Below are 16,628 nucleotides of genomic sequence, written 5' to 3'. Positions count from 1 at the left end.
ACATCCAACATCAACATCTAACGAATCGGGGGAGGTGCAGCGAGTAACAAGACCCCGAAAATAACGAACCAATTGAGATCCAAGATTGAAATGCCTTTTGCACGATATTTCGATTGGTCTATTGAATGATATAAAACAATACGAGTAATGAAATAGTATTATATACCAAGATATCTATCTGGGCAATGATCTCTCATTCCTATGGGCTGAGGCAAAGTAAATACCTAATGATAAAGTATGGACGGATGAATTTCATATGAGCCATTTTTGAACCTTACACAACAAGGACAAATGATAACAATAAGTCGTTCAACTCTTTCCTTTCCTTCTGCTCGTCTTCTTCCTTCCTCGCTCTCTCGAATCTCCCTTTGTTCGAAACTCATTCTGAGCAATCATCTCGCTGTTGTATCCTGTGTCCCTTGCCCTGCCACATGACGTCGAACGGCAATATCCTTGTTCTTGGCTTCACCAACTCTTAGATCTCGTATCTGCTAATGAGCATATGAAAATACATACTTATGTACATGGCATTATCTCTCTACCTAAATTAACATATTGATTTGGAGGTGGACATTGATATTGCCATTGGTTTTACTATCAATAAATTGAGAATGCCCAATGCGGGCCAGGGAATTGACAGCATCGGCGAATCTAGCACCAGCAAGCATGGAACCCAGTGTGAGGGTGAAGCTCCTGCTAGTGAATCCAACATTGGCAACGGAAATTCCTTAACACATCAAATGTTAGACAGATTTTCTAGCGATGTAACTAACAACGACCAACCGCCGGACCCTCAAGAGGAGCAGCAGCAAGATCCATACTCTGCTGGTACCATGGGAGAAAATTCATTGACTGGCCAAATACATAATGAGGCAGAGCGGAAGAAGAATGGTACAGCGATTTCTAGATCAGGGCTGGGACCTCGACCAATTGGTGGACAAGAGAAGCTGGGGATGTTTTCCGGTGTGTACGTGCCAACATGTCTCAATGTTTTGAGCATTTTGATGTTCCTGCGATTTGGATTTATTCTAGGACAAAGTGGGTTGTTGGGCATGATAGGTAAGTCTCTGAATGCACAAGACCATAACACACATTGACAGTACCCCAAGGTATGCTTGTCGCGTCATACGTGATCAATTTTATCACCACCTTCTCTCTTTCTGCGATTGCCTCGAATGGGACAGTGCGCGGAGGTGGTGCATATTACTTGATATCTCGTTCTTTGGGTCCAGAATTTGGAGGCTCAATTGGACTCGTCTTTTATCTGGGCTTCGTTTTCAATACTGGAATGAACGCCGTGGGTCTTATCGACTGTATCACGCTAAATTTCGGTGCCGACCATGGCAATTGGGCTCATATCTTGCCTGAAACAAACTGGTATTGCTACCTTTGGTCTACCGTGATACTCGTTCTGTGTACACTGTTATGCTTGGCCGGATCTGGGATCTTTGCGAGAGCTAGTAATGGGCTACTGGTTATTCTTTTCATCGCCACATTGAGCATCCCGCTTTCTACATTGGTCGTTAGCCCTTTCGAAAGTCGGAGTTTAGGTATTGAATACACGGGCATTAGCTTGCAAACACTATCTGGGAATCTTCTGCCTCAGCTTACTAAAGGTGCCGCTGGCAGTCAAATCAATGGACGAGAGACTTTTCAGGATCTGTTTGGGATCTTATTTCCTGCAACAGGGGGCATATTCGCTGGGGCAAGCATGAGTGGTGACTTGAGGTCTCCGAGCAAAGCCATCCCAAAAGGAACTGTGTATGGCCTTATCACAACTTTTTGCTTGTACACTCTAGTCATAGTAGCCATGGCTGCCACAGTGACCCGCTCATCTTTTCTCAGAAACACGAATGTGCTTCAAGAGACAAACATGTCAGGGTTGTTAATCCTGGCAGGGGAAGTGTCCACTAGCTTGTTCTCCGTGCTCATGGGAATTATTGGCAGTGCAAAGCTTCTTCAAGCAATATCAAGAGATAGCCTGCTACCTGGGTTTGCTATATTTAGCCAGGGAACTAAGAAAGCTGATGAACCTACTTTTGCCATCATCTTTACATTCATTGTTACCCAATTTACAATGCTGGGCGACCTCAATCAAATCGCCAGTTTTGTAACAATGACTTATCTTGTAAGTACGATTTAGCGAAACTATGCGAGACTACGAACTCCCCTTATCTACACCCTCTCTCTGATTTCAATTGCATATTGCATCAACAATTGCGCTGGCCTGATGCGTGACATTGTGTTTTGATGTATACATCTGTCATTCACACCCATCTTTTTATGTTATTTTATATTCGTTTGTATGTTTTGAGTGCAACAGTGGCCAGAGTCTCATTTTCATACTAAAGAACTGTTATGAGTAGCATTAGCTAATATTGTTAGATGACCTTTCTGGTCATGAATCTAGCCTGCTTCCTCCTTTCAATCGGTTCTGCGCCTAATTGGCGTCCCAGTTTTCATTTCTTCAACTGGCAGACTGCTTTTGCAGGAGCGATTTTGTCAGGGGTCGCAATGTTCTTTGTGGACGGAGTATATGCGACGGGATGTGTAGGCATGCTCCTTCTGCTATTCCTTCTTATACATTATTCCGTAGAGCCAAAGAGTTGGGGAGACGTATCTCAAAGTTTGATCTATCATCAAATTCGAAAATACCTTCTTAAGCTTAAACAGGAGCATGTCAAATTTTGGCGCCCTCAGGTCATTTTACTTGTAAATGACCCACGCCGACAATACAAGCTTATTCAATTTTGCAACTCCATGAAGAAGGGTGGTCTGTATATTCTTGGTCATATTATCGTGACAGATGATTTCAGCCAATCCGTGCCAGAGGCTGTAAGTAGAGCTTCAACGCTTCATAAACCATGGGAATAAGTCGTACCATTTAAGCCACATTTACTGACTACTGAGAGTAGCGTCGCCAGCAAGCAGCGTGGAACAAATATATTGATTTTTCAAAGATCAAAGCATTCGTCAATATTGCCATATCTCCGGCTCTAGAATGGGGTGCTCGCAATATTATTCTCAACGCAGGTCTAGGAGGAATGCGACCCAATATCGCAGTTATGGGGTTCTACAATTTAGATGACCTTAGAACTGCTCAGCCATTGATAGACATTTCGGAGCCATCTGAACCATCATCGGGCAATGTTAACAAACTCAAGACACCACCTCGTTACAGGCGTCAGAACAGTAGGGAGAAAAAGATGCAAGGAGTGCTCCCAACTGATTTATGCCGGACTGAAGGCATGATGAGCGTAACAAGCTATGTCACTATCTTAGAAGATCTACTCTTCAAACTGCAAATCAACGTTGCTGTGGCCAAAGGTTTTCGAGATCTGGAATTGCCAGATACTGAGAACACCAAGAAGTATATTGATCTTTGGCCCATCCAGATGTCTGCTGAAATCGCAGCTGAAGGAGATGTGAAGCAGAATGTTTTGACCACCAATTTTGATACTTGTAGGATACACAATTTCTAAGTTCCCTTCTTTTGAGATCTGTGAGGTAGCTAACAATAGCAATAGACACTTTGATCCTCCAGCTTGGTGTCATTTTAAACACTGTACCTGCTTGGAAAAAAGCATACAAACTCCGCGTGGCTGTATTTGTTGAATATGAAAACGACGTGGAAGAAGAAAGAGGCAGGGTAAAATCTCTACTCGAAAATCTGCGCATTGAAGCTGAAATTCTTGTATTCTGGTTGGCATCAGGTGATATTCCATCCTATGAGATCATCATCAATGGTGCGACCCCTGGCTCCAATCAAGTTGATGAGGTCGAACAATGTCTTAAGGGACAAGACTGGTGGGATGACATACAGAAGCTTCGTGGGAATCATGGAGCTACCACATCTGCCGCGGTAGATCTGGCTCAAATAACGAACATATTTCATGCTGCCCCAACTTGGCCGGACGCATCATTTCAACAAGGTGCACGGTATAATAATGTAAGTACTCGCTCGATCTACCTCTTGTACTTATGAATGTTCATTTGTTTTCATATCCTTGTACATTCATTATTTTCTGATGACAACTGACCTGATCTTGAAATGTTTTTTTTTAGGCCGAACGATTTCTTGGACTCCGACGACTGCTAAGAAAATCAAAGAAACGACAGAATATGAGTAATCTGAAAGGCTTAGGTGTTAGTATGGGTATGCGATCTCAGAGATTAGAGCCCGATGTTATGAGCAGACATGCTAGTCAAGGAAGTGCTAGCGAAGATTCCGATAGTGATTCCGAACTCCAGACTGAGGAGCCGGAATCTGATGACGAAAGTGCAGCGAGTGAAGGAGACCTCGATGATTTTGAATCAGATAGCGATACCCATGCTGGAGATCTCAAACCAATTGCACGAAGAAGAAGCCATGGCGATAGCTTACGTGGTCCCCCCATATCTAAGCGTGCAGCAGGAGCAGAGGAGCCAATTCCTCCTACGATTTCGAAATCTACAAGACAATCGATAATTGATACTTTCAATAAATCACCAGATGTATCGATACCAACCGCTTCAGCGCCTGTATCACCACCACGTTCACTTCAACCATCCGGTCTTCAGCCACCACCAGTTTTAGACTTCCCTGACTCTGTGCAATCATTGAAAGACTCACAAAAGTCACCCGCCGCTCCTGATTCATCAGCATCTTCATCTCTCCTACAACCTCGTAACCTAGGAAAGAGACCACCGATATCTAGACATACATCAACCCCTAAGTTTTCATCAAAACCAGTTCCCATGACCCGCGTGGCCACAGAAGACGGCCCCGGCCCTAGTATAATGTTCGCTGAAACACCCTCTCCACCAACCGCTCGCAAATCCGCACCTCGCATGCCATCCGCATATCGTTCCTCTCCCTCTTTCGACCGGATTTCCGAAGCATCCAATTCTTCTAATCCTACCCGTAATCCTCCTTCTCCGACTCGATCTTCATACTCTCTGCAATCTATTCCGCTTAGTTTCAATGATTTACCCTGTAGAGCACAACATCTAATTCTGAATCAATTGATTAAGAGTCAAAGTGAGGAGACGGCGGTTATCTTTACTACTTTACCGAGTCCGGTTGAAGGAACGGGTGGAAGTAGGGAGGCGAGTGAGGGATATCTTGGGGATTTGGAGGTGTTATGTGGGGGCCTGCCGCCAGTGTTGTTGGTGCACAGCAACAGTATGACGGTTACTGTTAGTTTATAGGGAGTGGGAATGGGAATCTTACGAGGTAATCCCAAAGGTATTAGGGGGTCGGGCAAGGTGTATTGGGTTGGGTATATGTGCATGCAGAATTGGTGTTAGGTGGGCATTACCTGGTTCAATAGGATAGGCAATAGACACACATAACAAGAAGGAATACATTCAGGTTAAAAGTTATTTTGGACTCTTGCTACTTCAATGAAAAATGTAGTGTCAGTTACTATACACAGGGGGGCATTTTAATCTCGTTGGATCATAACTAGAACCTAAACTTTAATAATTGCAATCCCAGGTGACCTTCAGGACGATAATAGAACTCTAAATTACTCCGAATTATTCCACCAAGAGTATCACAATCTCGTGGGAATCATTTGCAAATATAGAACCACCGAAAAGATGAGATTGTTATTTATCATTTCTTCATTATGATCAAGAGAAGTCATATCCCATATCATCTATTCTACAACCCATGATCATCAGTCTCTTTGTATAATCCCTGCCCCGCTTTGTACTCCGACTATCCGCCGCGCTTTGCTTTCTATAGGAAGCAAATTCTGTGAAAAGGGCGTTATCTATGTGTGATTCTTAGCCCTTTTAGACCCTGTTCTTGAACTTTTGATATATGTATTGCAGCTTCATTATACAGAACTCAAATAAAGAATGAGTTGTATGCGACTTGTAGTCCGCATGTTTCCTCTTCTGTGACAAGCTCGGTTGTCGTCTGGCTTAATGAAATGCTAGAATTTGATTTTTCGAGTATAGAGGTTTCCGAAGCGTTGAATAAAGATGTTGTTGGAGCAGTATTTTTATCCAAGTCTTTGAGTAATCCTGGTAGCGATATGCATTCCTCTTCCATTAATGTGGTTGATGTTGATGATAAGATGGGAGATCTATCTGAAAAGAATAGAAGCTCCAAGAACATGTCCTTGTCTTCCCAAAAATCTGGACGGCCATCTTCTTCTCCTTCTTCCTCGTCTTCACTTGAGAGAGAATATCCATCGTAAAAGTCGTCTTTAGAGTATGGAGAGCTTGAAACAATACTAGACTTGTTGGCAAACTCATACTCATCATCAGAGACGCTTGTAGTACTCGGGCGGTCACCGGCGACCCATTGCTTATTAGCTAAATCCAGTAAGTATTTCCTTTCAGTTCTAGGATCAACAAGCGTGAAAGAAAAATCCCATCCAACAATGTCTGGGGAGGAGAATAAATTGAGATCGAGGTAGTGAAGCTGCATGACTAAAGAAAAATAACGATCCGTCTCAACAAGATCCGCAGCAAAATCTTCATCGAAACCGTAATCCACCAAAGCCTGGGAGATTACATTCAAGTAAACCTCTTGATTGCGTGAAACCAGGGTAAGGTGAGCTGGTAAAATGGAAGTGAAAGATGATGATAGGTTGTCGAAATGTACTCCAGAATCCTCAAAGTACCCAAGGAACGCCACCCAGATAGCTCTGTGGAATTGCGTATTCGCGTGTAAGCTTTTGATCGAGGCAACTAAGTCTTGGAATAACAAGATTTTTTCGTCGAGATTCAGTTCGTTCATTATCTGTTCCAAATAAACATCGTCGTGAAGTTAATCAAATATACCTGGGCATGATTGAGATATATTAACTCGTGGTCGGTCGCTTTTTATGCAACGGGTGAGACGAGTGTAGTACCAACTCAAGACTTCATCCGCGGTTGGCCATGCTAGAGGCCACACTTCCTGAGTCTTTAAGAGGTCATAAACGGGACGCCGAAATCCATCAAGGTGCACTTGCCAATCCAAGTTCTCCAAGCCATTTTCTTGAAGTGGAGCGTGGGTACTGTGCTTGATTATGATTCGCCCTAAGCGCAACAGAAACTCAACATCTGACTTTGACGTTGGTGACAAAGTAGCTATGGTCATGAGCGGCGATTGATCAGCTCTATCCTCCTTTATTCTTGGCACTCCTGGATCCAGACCATGGTGCAACAATTCCTCAAAGACGGACAGCAGTCCTTCGATACCGCGCTGCGGGGGAATAGATCGATACTTGAAGATTCCGATAACTTGGCACAGTGTTAGTTCCAGGAGAGATCTCTCAGCCCACAAACGATTACATGGTGAGGAATGTCCATTTATAAAGAGCTCTCTAACCTCTGCCAGGTTACCAGAAATGCAAGCATTGACAATTGGAGCGTGGCTGTCGATTATATTGTACACTCGTAACGCGGGTTCGGGGGTAAATGACGAAACAGCGAATCCTTGCTCAACAATAGAGCAATATATACCCAACTGAAGTAACTCCGGATTTGGGAACAAATCCACGTTTGTCTGAGTGATAGTGAGTGACCGTATGTTAAAGGCATTAGTATCTGATTCATTGAAGGTTGTAATGATAGACTGTACAGTGACTATACCAATAGCACGAGAATATTTCTTTTCTAAGATACGCTGTTGGACAACTTATCATCGAGGTCCAGTTCCCAAAATAGGTTTGAACCCCCCCAAAATCTCGATTGTGTTTAGTCTCGAGATGGGACCCCAACAAGACTTAGCGGAATATGCTTTTCACGAATTTTGGTATACCCATTGGCAGTAACCTCAAGCCCTCCGAAGTGGCTTTTAACGTCTCGATGAATTCGTTTGCTGTACTGGCATTTTGAACCACCTCATGGACATGACCGGCTGTTTCGGACACTATTGTAGCAGAAGCAGTAAATTTCGATGTTGAAATTGCATTGACCGCGTTACAGAGGTCATTGATTTTTGTACAAAGATCACTCTTCAAAACAGAAACGGCTTCCTTTGCATTGCATGCAGCTACGTACACTTCATCCAATCGTGCTGGGATCGTACTGACAATCTTCGAAGAATCGCCGAGGTTCAAGGACAGAGAGTTAAGATCCCGCTTGATGGCTTGATCGTGTGAAAGCTTTTGATTTTCCAGGTGTCTTTGCCGATGAGTAAGTTGGACTTCTTGTAGATTAATTGGAACTTATAATACTGTATTAGCCTGCGTCACAGCTATGTCATGCTTGACTCTATTGATTCTGGATACGTGATTTGCGCAGGTTTCTCTTGAAAACACAAATTTGAGTTTATCCCTCTTCCTCCCGGAAAACTTGTTGGTCGCAATGAATTTTATTAGATTCTGTACAGCTTCGTGTGCTGTATCCAAAACCGATTGAACTGCATGCATTCGACCACTTGCTGTCAACTGAACACCAGAAGTTTCCAAATCTTGGAGAACGTTGCGAAAGCTGTCAATGATGAGTTCAAAAGAGTTCACTTCGCTTCGAAGTTCTCGGACATCGCCCTCTGCTTGCTTGATTCTATCAATTGTTTGACGGACATATTCGCAGCCTTGCACGAGCTGGCCAGCAAGACCGATAAAAGCAACAACTGACGCGCCTAATCCTATGGCTTCCGCCATAGCACAAAACAACAACAAGAGTGGAAGAATTTGTAGAAATTCAAGAATCAGTGAAGGGATTTGAAGGCTTCTTTTGAAGGGACCCGGTCTTATACCTCTGCACCAAAATCGCTATCGCATTGTGGCAATGCTCAACAAGGTTCAGTTTCCTTGGTTCGTACAACCAGAATGTAATCAGAGCATGTCACCCTGTCAAATCAATTGGAGAGTTCACCCTGTCAATTCTATCGTCAATTGATTGATAGGCAACCATCCAGTCTCGAAATAAGAACTCTGGCTCAATTCATTTTCAGTCCATCTCCAGTGCAGTAAGCATTTAAGATGTAGCAAATGACAACTTCATTCTCATGCCTTTTGAGACATGCTTGAAATTGAGCTGCTGAAGAAATTGAAAGTATATCAAGAAGATGCCCAGTATCATTCTTCATATCGTAAGGCCAAGCTTTCCTTTCAAGGTGACCGAGTTCAACCGTCTCAAGACTTCATAAGTCAAAGATCTTACAATCGATAAAGCATGCATGACAGGTGCTGCGCCATGAGGTGGTACATCACCGCAGTGCATCATTTCGATCATCAACATCAAATCCCGCAACCGAGTTCAACTATCTAGTCGAAGTCGTCCAAAATAGTCTCATCACATATTTGGATGGCTATGCTTTAGATGGCAATAATGTATCTTGGCTAGTATTGCGGGCAGTCCTTACCTCCAAAATATAACATGAAAAGAAGTCCCTTGAATAACAAAATCTGTCTGTCTGCCCTGCAAGTCAATGTAATCAGTGATCACGTGTATGTAATTTACACGAGAATTCGCGGATCGCCTCCCTGCGCGTTTCCCAACTTCGTAGTTAAACAAAAGTTCCATTGGTAGCGACATTGAGAACAACGACATGGCGGTACCTGTAGAAGATGGCAGTTTACTGCATGGCCCCACGTAAGTGATTGTTCAAATAAATTAGTTGATGTAAAGTTTGAAACTAATATTCCTTCAATACAGCACTTCTCACTCCTCACCACCGACTCGAGTACCCTCGTCCTACAAACCTCTCTCTACATTTGCACTCTCCAAAGCAAAACAATATCAACAGCAATATGGAGACATGTACTTCTTAAGATTGACTTCTTTGAAGAAACCAGTTGAAGAAATCGCAAGCGCCGCTTGGGATGGGTTCCAGATTTCTGGGGAGGAAGTGCGGAAAGTAGAGAGAGTGTTGGATGTTAGACAAGGAGAATTATGTTGGGTGGCAGGTACAATCTATATGAATATGCCATTGAAACCAAATATTTTGGAAGATATAAGTAAAGATGTAGGGAATTCCTTTCCCCATTTGAGCAATTGGAAAGAAGGGAAGGATGAAATCATGATCTTGAGGTACTGATTGTTTCTGTGAGCAGCATTGGATATCAGCACCCCCACCTCGAAGAAAATATCTCTCCAGTGACGGCGAAGACGAAATAATGCTCGAGGATGAATCTGGACGACTGCGATTGATTGGAGGACAACTAAATAAAGAGCTGCTGGTGACAGGCTGTATAGTAGCAGTAATGGGGACAGAAAACGCCAATGGAGATTTCGAAGTAGTGGATATCAAAGTACCAGATTTACCACCGCAGGAACCACGATGGGAAATATCAGGAGAGAAAGAAGAAGAGGATACAGATACAGATATGGATACAGGAAAAGCAGGGCGCAAAAAGATTGCCCTCGTCTCCGGCCTCTCATTCTCTGGAACCAGCGCCGAAAACTCGCTCGAAAAGGCTCTCCTGACCGAATATCTCCTGGGCGAAAGTCTAGACCCCTCCTCCCAAGCCGATGTCTCTAAAATAAGTCGTCTAATAATAGCTGGCAACAGTATTGCCTCTGATCTCGATAGCATAGCACACGACACCGTGGGCAATACACGCAAAGCACAAAAGAAATACGGCTACGATGCCAGCGCCTATAATCCCGCTCCCACCACCCATTTTGATAATTTCCTAGCTGAGCTATTGCCAAGTTTACCCATTACATTATTACCTGGACCTAGCGATCCGGCAAATGCAAGTCTGCCGCAACAGCCTATTCATCCGGCTATGTTTCCTCAGGCTAGAGCGTACTGCGGGAGTGCGCCGAGTGTTCTCGGAGAAGAGAGAGAAGCTGGATGGTTTGACACAGTGACGAACCCATGGGAGGGAGAAATAGAAGGATGGAGAGTTTTGGGCACGGGCGGACAAAATGTCGATGATGTATTCAAATACGTAGAAGGTGAGGATCGCCTGAGGATGATGGAGGCTATGTGTAGATGGAGATGTTGTGCTCCCACTGCACCAGATACTCTTTGTACGTTATACCCTACATCCCTTCTTTCGCTTCGCAACAAGTTTGCGCTTTCTTTGAGAAAAGAAGACTAATATACCCAAGGGTCCTACCCATTCCAAGACGCCGACCCCTTCATAATCAATACTTGTCCGCACATCTTTTTCGCCGGCAACCAACCCTCTTTCGACACCGCTAGCATCCAGGGACCAGACGGCCAAACCGTCAGACTAATATCGATACCGAGTTTCGAAGAGACAGGCGAGATCGTACTACTAGATGCTGAGACCTTGGAGGCGGAAGTAGTCAGGATCACGGTGGAGTAAGTAGGTATGGTATGCTATGGTATCTCGGTAGAATATATGCATATGAAGAAAAGAGGGAGGAGATTTTACAAGTCATGAGTGAATACCTACCTACTAAATACTTATCTTAATATTTCCATCCATCCATCCATCCATCCATAGCATTCTCAGAAAAAGGGGATCATCTCGCTTCTATCTTGAATAAAAATTTCCAGAGAATCCCAGCACACACACACAATCTTCCCTCTCGAGCAATTTTCACATGCTCTACACCCGTGCATCAATCACCACCTAGCAAACAATGTGAAAAACTACCTAGGATGCTATGTATCAAATCACGCAAATAATGACACATGAATCTCGAGTACTAGAATTTATATTCATATTTTACTTTTCCATCTAAAAAAAAGGAGCCGTCTAAACCTACTACCTACTACCTCATACCCACTACTCCAACCAATGCAGCCAAACAACACAGTAGTGCATCATTCCGCTCACAGCATAACAGTAACCACCTGGAGCTAACGCTATCAAAAAATACTAATGCTAATGCACGCATGCCCACCTACCCATCCTCTTCCTTTTCCCATCCGCGTCCGCTTTTAACAATACAATGAATGCTCTCAAAATCTCCTCCAAAATGTCATCATCAATATTAGTTTCGAAATCCGTATACCTAAACCAATCCATCCATGTCCACTCGCTACACTCTACTCTGACGTGCTAATTTCATTATTCTTTTCCTCGCTCAATCTCCCATGCATCAAGAGCCCAAGGTATAATCGTCAAACTCCAAAACCTCTAGCGATAATCAAGAAACACTTTGACTCAAGCGCGATCTACCCGGACCCTGCGCCTTTTTGATTGCTCTCAATTCTTCCTCAATTCTTCTTCGTTCCGTTTGTTCAGCCTGTTATGAATTTATTAGCACAATCCCATCAAATACGACAATTGAAAGCCAAAAACTCACCCTCAAAGCCCTCAGCCCCTCCGCCCTCGAATCCCTCATCATCTTCTTAAACTCATTCTTCAGCACCGTCGTGCTCGTATTATTCATAGTCGGCGTCACGCTTCCATCCCCAGGACTCCTCATCCCCAAATTCCTAACCTTCTCATCACTTAACTGACTCTCAAGATTTTCCCTCTCATCCCTCAGTTTATCAATATCCGCTTCCAACTTCTCTCTCTCTTTTTCCCATTCAATCGACGCTTTAGTCATAATTTCATACTCTTCTATCGTCTCTTCAAGCTCCTTTTTAAGTTCTTTAAGCTTCGCCTCCGCCTCCGCGCTATTCGCTGTTGGGCCCGGAGATCTGGCTGCTTGGAGTTCCGCAATCTCGCCTTGAAGCATGAAATTTTTATTATGAAGTGCATCCATTTGTTCTTGCAACGCCTTATTCTTGTTTGTCATAGCATCGATTTCCTTCTGAATGACTGGATTCGAAGCAACTTCTGCAGCACGCTGAGCTCGTGAGCCATATGCACCATCGAGTTCTGCTCTCGCAATGACAACTTCCGTTTGCAATTCTGCAACCTTCATACTGATATCTTCCACCTCCTTCTCTTTCTCCGCCAGTAATCTATCCTTTTCTCTGAGAGAATTCTCCTGAGCGACTCTAGTCGTGGCAGCAGCAGCTACAGCAGTTGACAACTCCGCAATTCTAGCTTCATGTCCACTCAACTTGCTTGTCACATCGGCACTATTAATACCGTTATCGTCTTTGAGTTCCCGGAGTTCACTTTCCAATTCATCAATCTTTTTGTTGGCAGCAGCGAGCTGATCCTCGAGATTTCGATTAGTAGTTGCCAGACCAGCAATTCGTTCCTGCGAATCACGAGCCGCAATTGCAAGTTGTTCTTGTGAATCACGATGCGCATCAGTAAGACTTGCAATTCGCTCCGAAGCTTCACGATGAGAATTGGTAAGCTCATCCTCATGTAGACGACGGGATTCGGCAAGCTGTTCTTGTAATTCTCGAAGGGCAACGGAATCCTTAGCCTGCGCCTCGGTATCCATCTTATCTGCTTGCCTAGCTTTCATCAATTCAGTCATGACGTTACTGAGTTGTTCTTGAAGATCAGCAGCATTGCGTTCTGTCCTCTCGAGAAGACCTGTAGTCTTGTCAAGCTCTTCTTGCTTGCTTACAAGCTCGGCATCCTTCTGAGCATCGGATTTGTTATTCAGTTCTCGCTGTTGTTTGATTTGTCTTTGAAGAACCTTCTTATGCTCCTTTAATTTAGTAGCCGAAGAATACAGCCACTGCACCTTGGCAGAGAACGATTGGAGTGTAAAGGGCTCATTTGGATCACCCATCTCAGAACCAGTATCAGAATCATCCTGAGGAACACGACCATTCGCCGCACGGTTTTGTCTCCGCTCCTGCTTCTGTTTTCGAATTTCTTCCTCTCCAGATTGTATGATATCCCACAAACCCATGAGCACGGCTTCCATTTGATCACTATCTCCAGATTTACTCTTATTGACCGGAGGATTGGCAACTATTTCAGCAGCTTTCGTAAGCTCCTCTTCTACTGAAGCAATAATATCCTGGAAATAATACAATTGCTCCCTCAAGCCAGTTTGTTGTCCGGTAATTGCTGGTGGCTCTTGTAACTCTGGGTGTGTAGGGGAAAGAAGACCCCTAACCTCGCGATTCAACTCTTCCAAAGTGTCTTCCATAGAAGCATTTAACTCATCTGCTTGTCGTTTGGAAGCAGTATACTCTAGATCAAGAGCAGCGATGCCCTTCTCCAAGTAATCAAGATGACTTTGTAGAGTTTCTCCAGGTTGTGTTGGTTTTCCTTGAGCGTTGGTTCTTGCAAGTGGCACTGGATTTTGGCTTGCATCATGGTCAGGATTGGCCTTGATAATTACTTCTCTCAAAGCAGAATTAAGATCTTCCAATTTCTGTTCAGTAGTTGTAATGAGTTGCATATGCTCTTTTGACCTTTCTGTAGACGGCGTTTCCAATGTCTGATTCATGCCAAAAGCACCGAAAGATATATCCAAAGGATCCAATTGCCGGTACAAGCTCCTTTCATCAAATTCATCCTCGATCACTTCAAGACTGTTCCTAGCATTATGATATGTATACATACTTTCCGGACTTCCAGGGGTATACCACCTTGACGAGAATCATCACCCCCGGGGTCTCTCTTCGGACCCTTATGCGTCATCTGAAGAATACCCGCTGTGTGCTTCAGTAATCGATGCTCCGGTTCAACCAACCGCTTTTCAAGAGACCATAACTCGGCTGCCAGGTCTTCACATTTCTTTTCACTATCCGCACGCTCTATATCAGCATCCCGAACCTGGTCGCTATTGCTTCTATTCCTATTTCCAAATATACCGCGTTTTTGTTTATTGGCATCATTCAAATCCACACTCTTCTTCTTATCCGGATATAATTTTGTCATAGAACGAGCCGCATCGCGATATTTCGAGTGGACCACCAAGTTTTGTCGCGCAGTTTGGATTCGTTGGTTCAGGGACTGGCATTGTTTCTTCAGGTCGTCAACTTCTTCTGGGGACAGAATTTCATATTCCTTCGCATCCCATAACGCTGTCTCCACTAACAAATGTACTTGTATAGGATCGTTGATATTGAGTAACATAGAGCTTTGCGGATGCGCCGTATTTGCCTATGCCATGACAAAATATTAGTCTCTGATCTCTCCTCGAAAGGCGTTCGCACAACAACAATCTGCAACTCACCGGATTGTACCGCGCCTGTGGCTCCTCAAACCCATTCAAAATATCCGCCCTGTAGCCTTCCAAAACGATCGAAGCATCAGGAGCCTGGACATCATATCTTCTTCCAGCCGCAGCGCTCTTCTCCTTCACGAGCCCATCATCATAACCCCTCGATCTTCTATTCTCCTTCCTATCCTTGTCTCTCGTTCTCTCCTGCCCATAATCATTTCCATATCCACCCTCATAATCATCTCCCTGTTGTCCATCATACCCTCCATAACCCAAATCTTGACTCGTCCTACTCCTATGCTTCCGCGGTTCTCTCTCCCCTCTACTAGGCATCCTCCCCTCTCTTATCTTCCGACCCTCTAACAATTAAATGTCCCTTCCCAGTATCTCCCCAAAATCTTCGGTGTCGCGAAGTCCGTCTGTGAAGCCCTCTGTAAAGGTAAATCGAGCTGTATCGTCCAATCTTCTTTATCGCATTATCACCCCCAAGTTCCCAATTTCTTTCTCTCTTCGTCACAGCCAAACCCTGCGAAATGCGACAACCCAAAAGTAGTTATCTCTCCTCCAAAATCAAAAATCCAAAGGGTATAAAGGAAAAAAACTCAAAAACTAATCGTCTCTTTACAAAAAAAATCGTAGCTCGTTGCATGCCTCAAAAAAACAACAACGGAAGAGCAAAGGAAAGTGTCAAGATAGGGTAGGAACCAAGAATCCAACGTCCCCTTTTCGGTTCCTGACTAAACTCAAAATGTCTTATCCACCCTGTCACTATCCTAATGCGTTCAGTGATCAGCCAAGTATCCGGACACTATCCTCTGTAAAGCTTAATGTTATTGAGATACTACTTCTTCCTTGCGAAGGACCCTTGTTTCTGAATTGGAGATGAAGATCCTTACTCGAGGTAAGAAATTGATATTGCAAAAGTTCTCGAGGAAAAAATCTCTCATGCAGAATGTTGAAGAATCGGGAGAAATGTGTTGGTATTGGTGGTACTCACTCGATTATGGAGTACACAAGTCAGATCTCATCCCTCACACCTACAATTATCAGGCCATGCTGTACCAAGTGACCCGACCTTATCTTATAGCAACCATTGATAGGTAGGTGGGCACGATTGATTATGATCGGTACCTAGTATCTTACCAAGTACAAAAATAGGCAATTCCAGATCGTGGCGAAGCGGTTCCATAACGTGGTCTACCAACCAGATGGTGTGTAGCTTACCTGCTAGGTAGATACGCGATTTAGAGGTCTGGATGGTAAATCAGATCTAGCAATTGGACTTGACTTGACGTCCATGCCATATTTCGACAAGTTTATTCAGACTCGAATTAGAGATTATCATAAACTTTTTCCGTGTTACAGACAAGTGTCTACTCCATATAGTATGGAGGTGGTATTACTGTGTCACCCAACCGATACCCCATCCTTAAAAAGGGGGAAGGAGTCGCGAAGGATTTTACAATTTCCATCCGACCATCTCCTTCTATTTCATACTCACATCTTCATCACATCCGGTGCAAAATAAGATAGGATGTATTATCCAAGTCTTTTTGTGCAAGTAGGTACTCTGAATTCGGCCACTTGTCGAGGGAGGGCCAAAGGCTTGGCTAGCCAAATGAAAATATTTTCAACCAAATTGTTGGTATTAATGCCCCTTGTTGGTACTACCTGCTTCTGTCTGGTCTGACATTTCAAGATCGTCAATTTCTGTTTGTCTTAGCTCTGGGCGT

The 16,628-nt window shown here is 43.8% G+C and overlaps 5 protein-coding genes across 5 annotated transcripts; 3 read left to right on the top strand and 2 right to left on the bottom strand.

Moving 5' to 3' along the window:
- Positions 1-611: 611 nt before the first annotated feature.
- On the top strand, positions 612-5,190 carry Bfra_008707 (putative cation chloride protein; the record flags this gene model as incomplete). The annotated part of the gene is made up of 6 exons (XM_037339064.1): positions 612-1,059; positions 1,110-2,128; positions 2,386-2,835; positions 2,916-3,462; positions 3,528-3,949; positions 4,066-5,190. 6 exons carry the CDS (start codon positions 612-614, stop codon positions 5,188-5,190), a joined length of 4,011 nt encoding a protein of 1,336 aa, XP_037190630.1.
- A 646-nt stretch (positions 5,191-5,836) lies between these two features.
- Positions 5,837-8,591, bottom strand: Bfra_008706 (uncharacterized protein; the record flags this gene model as incomplete). Its single annotated transcript, XM_037339063.1, has 4 exons — positions 5,837-6,739; positions 6,806-7,609; positions 7,731-8,090; positions 8,163-8,591. 4 exons carry the CDS (start codon positions 8,589-8,591, stop codon positions 5,837-5,839), a joined length of 2,496 nt encoding a protein of 831 aa, XP_037190629.1.
- A 407-nt stretch (positions 8,592-8,998) lies between these two features.
- On the top strand, positions 8,999-9,308 carry Bfra_008705 (uncharacterized protein; the record flags this gene model as incomplete). The annotated part of the gene is made up of 2 exons (XM_037339062.1): positions 8,999-9,022; positions 9,117-9,308. The coding sequence occupies 2 exons, from the start codon at positions 8,999-9,001 to the stop codon at positions 9,306-9,308; spliced, it is 216 nt and encodes a 71-aa protein (XP_037190628.1).
- Positions 9,309-9,481: 173 nt separating this feature from the next.
- Positions 9,482-11,213, top strand: Bfra_008704 (putative dna polymerase delta small subunit protein; the record flags this gene model as incomplete). Its single annotated transcript, XM_037339061.1, has 4 exons — positions 9,482-9,525; positions 9,589-9,898; positions 9,987-10,911; positions 10,993-11,213. 4 exons carry the CDS (start codon positions 9,482-9,484, stop codon positions 11,211-11,213), a joined length of 1,500 nt encoding a protein of 499 aa, XP_037190627.1.
- A 790-nt stretch (positions 11,214-12,003) lies between these two features.
- Positions 12,004-15,228, bottom strand: Bfra_008703 (putative involucrin repeat protein; the record flags this gene model as incomplete). Its single annotated transcript, XM_037339060.1, has 4 exons — positions 12,004-12,102; positions 12,163-14,252; positions 14,315-14,834; positions 14,908-15,228. 4 exons carry the CDS (start codon positions 15,226-15,228, stop codon positions 12,004-12,006), a joined length of 3,030 nt encoding a protein of 1,009 aa, XP_037190626.1.
- Positions 15,229-16,628: the final 1,400 nt, after the last annotated feature.

This window comes from Botrytis fragariae, assembly GCF_013461495.1.
Source record: "Botrytis fragariae strain BVB16 chromosome Unknown tig00000101, whole genome shotgun sequence".
NCBI lineage: Eukaryota > Fungi > Ascomycota > Leotiomycetes > Helotiales > Sclerotiniaceae > Botrytis > Botrytis fragariae.
Note: the sequence above shows the minus strand (reverse complement) of the source record. Positions and strands in the feature narration are given on the sequence as shown.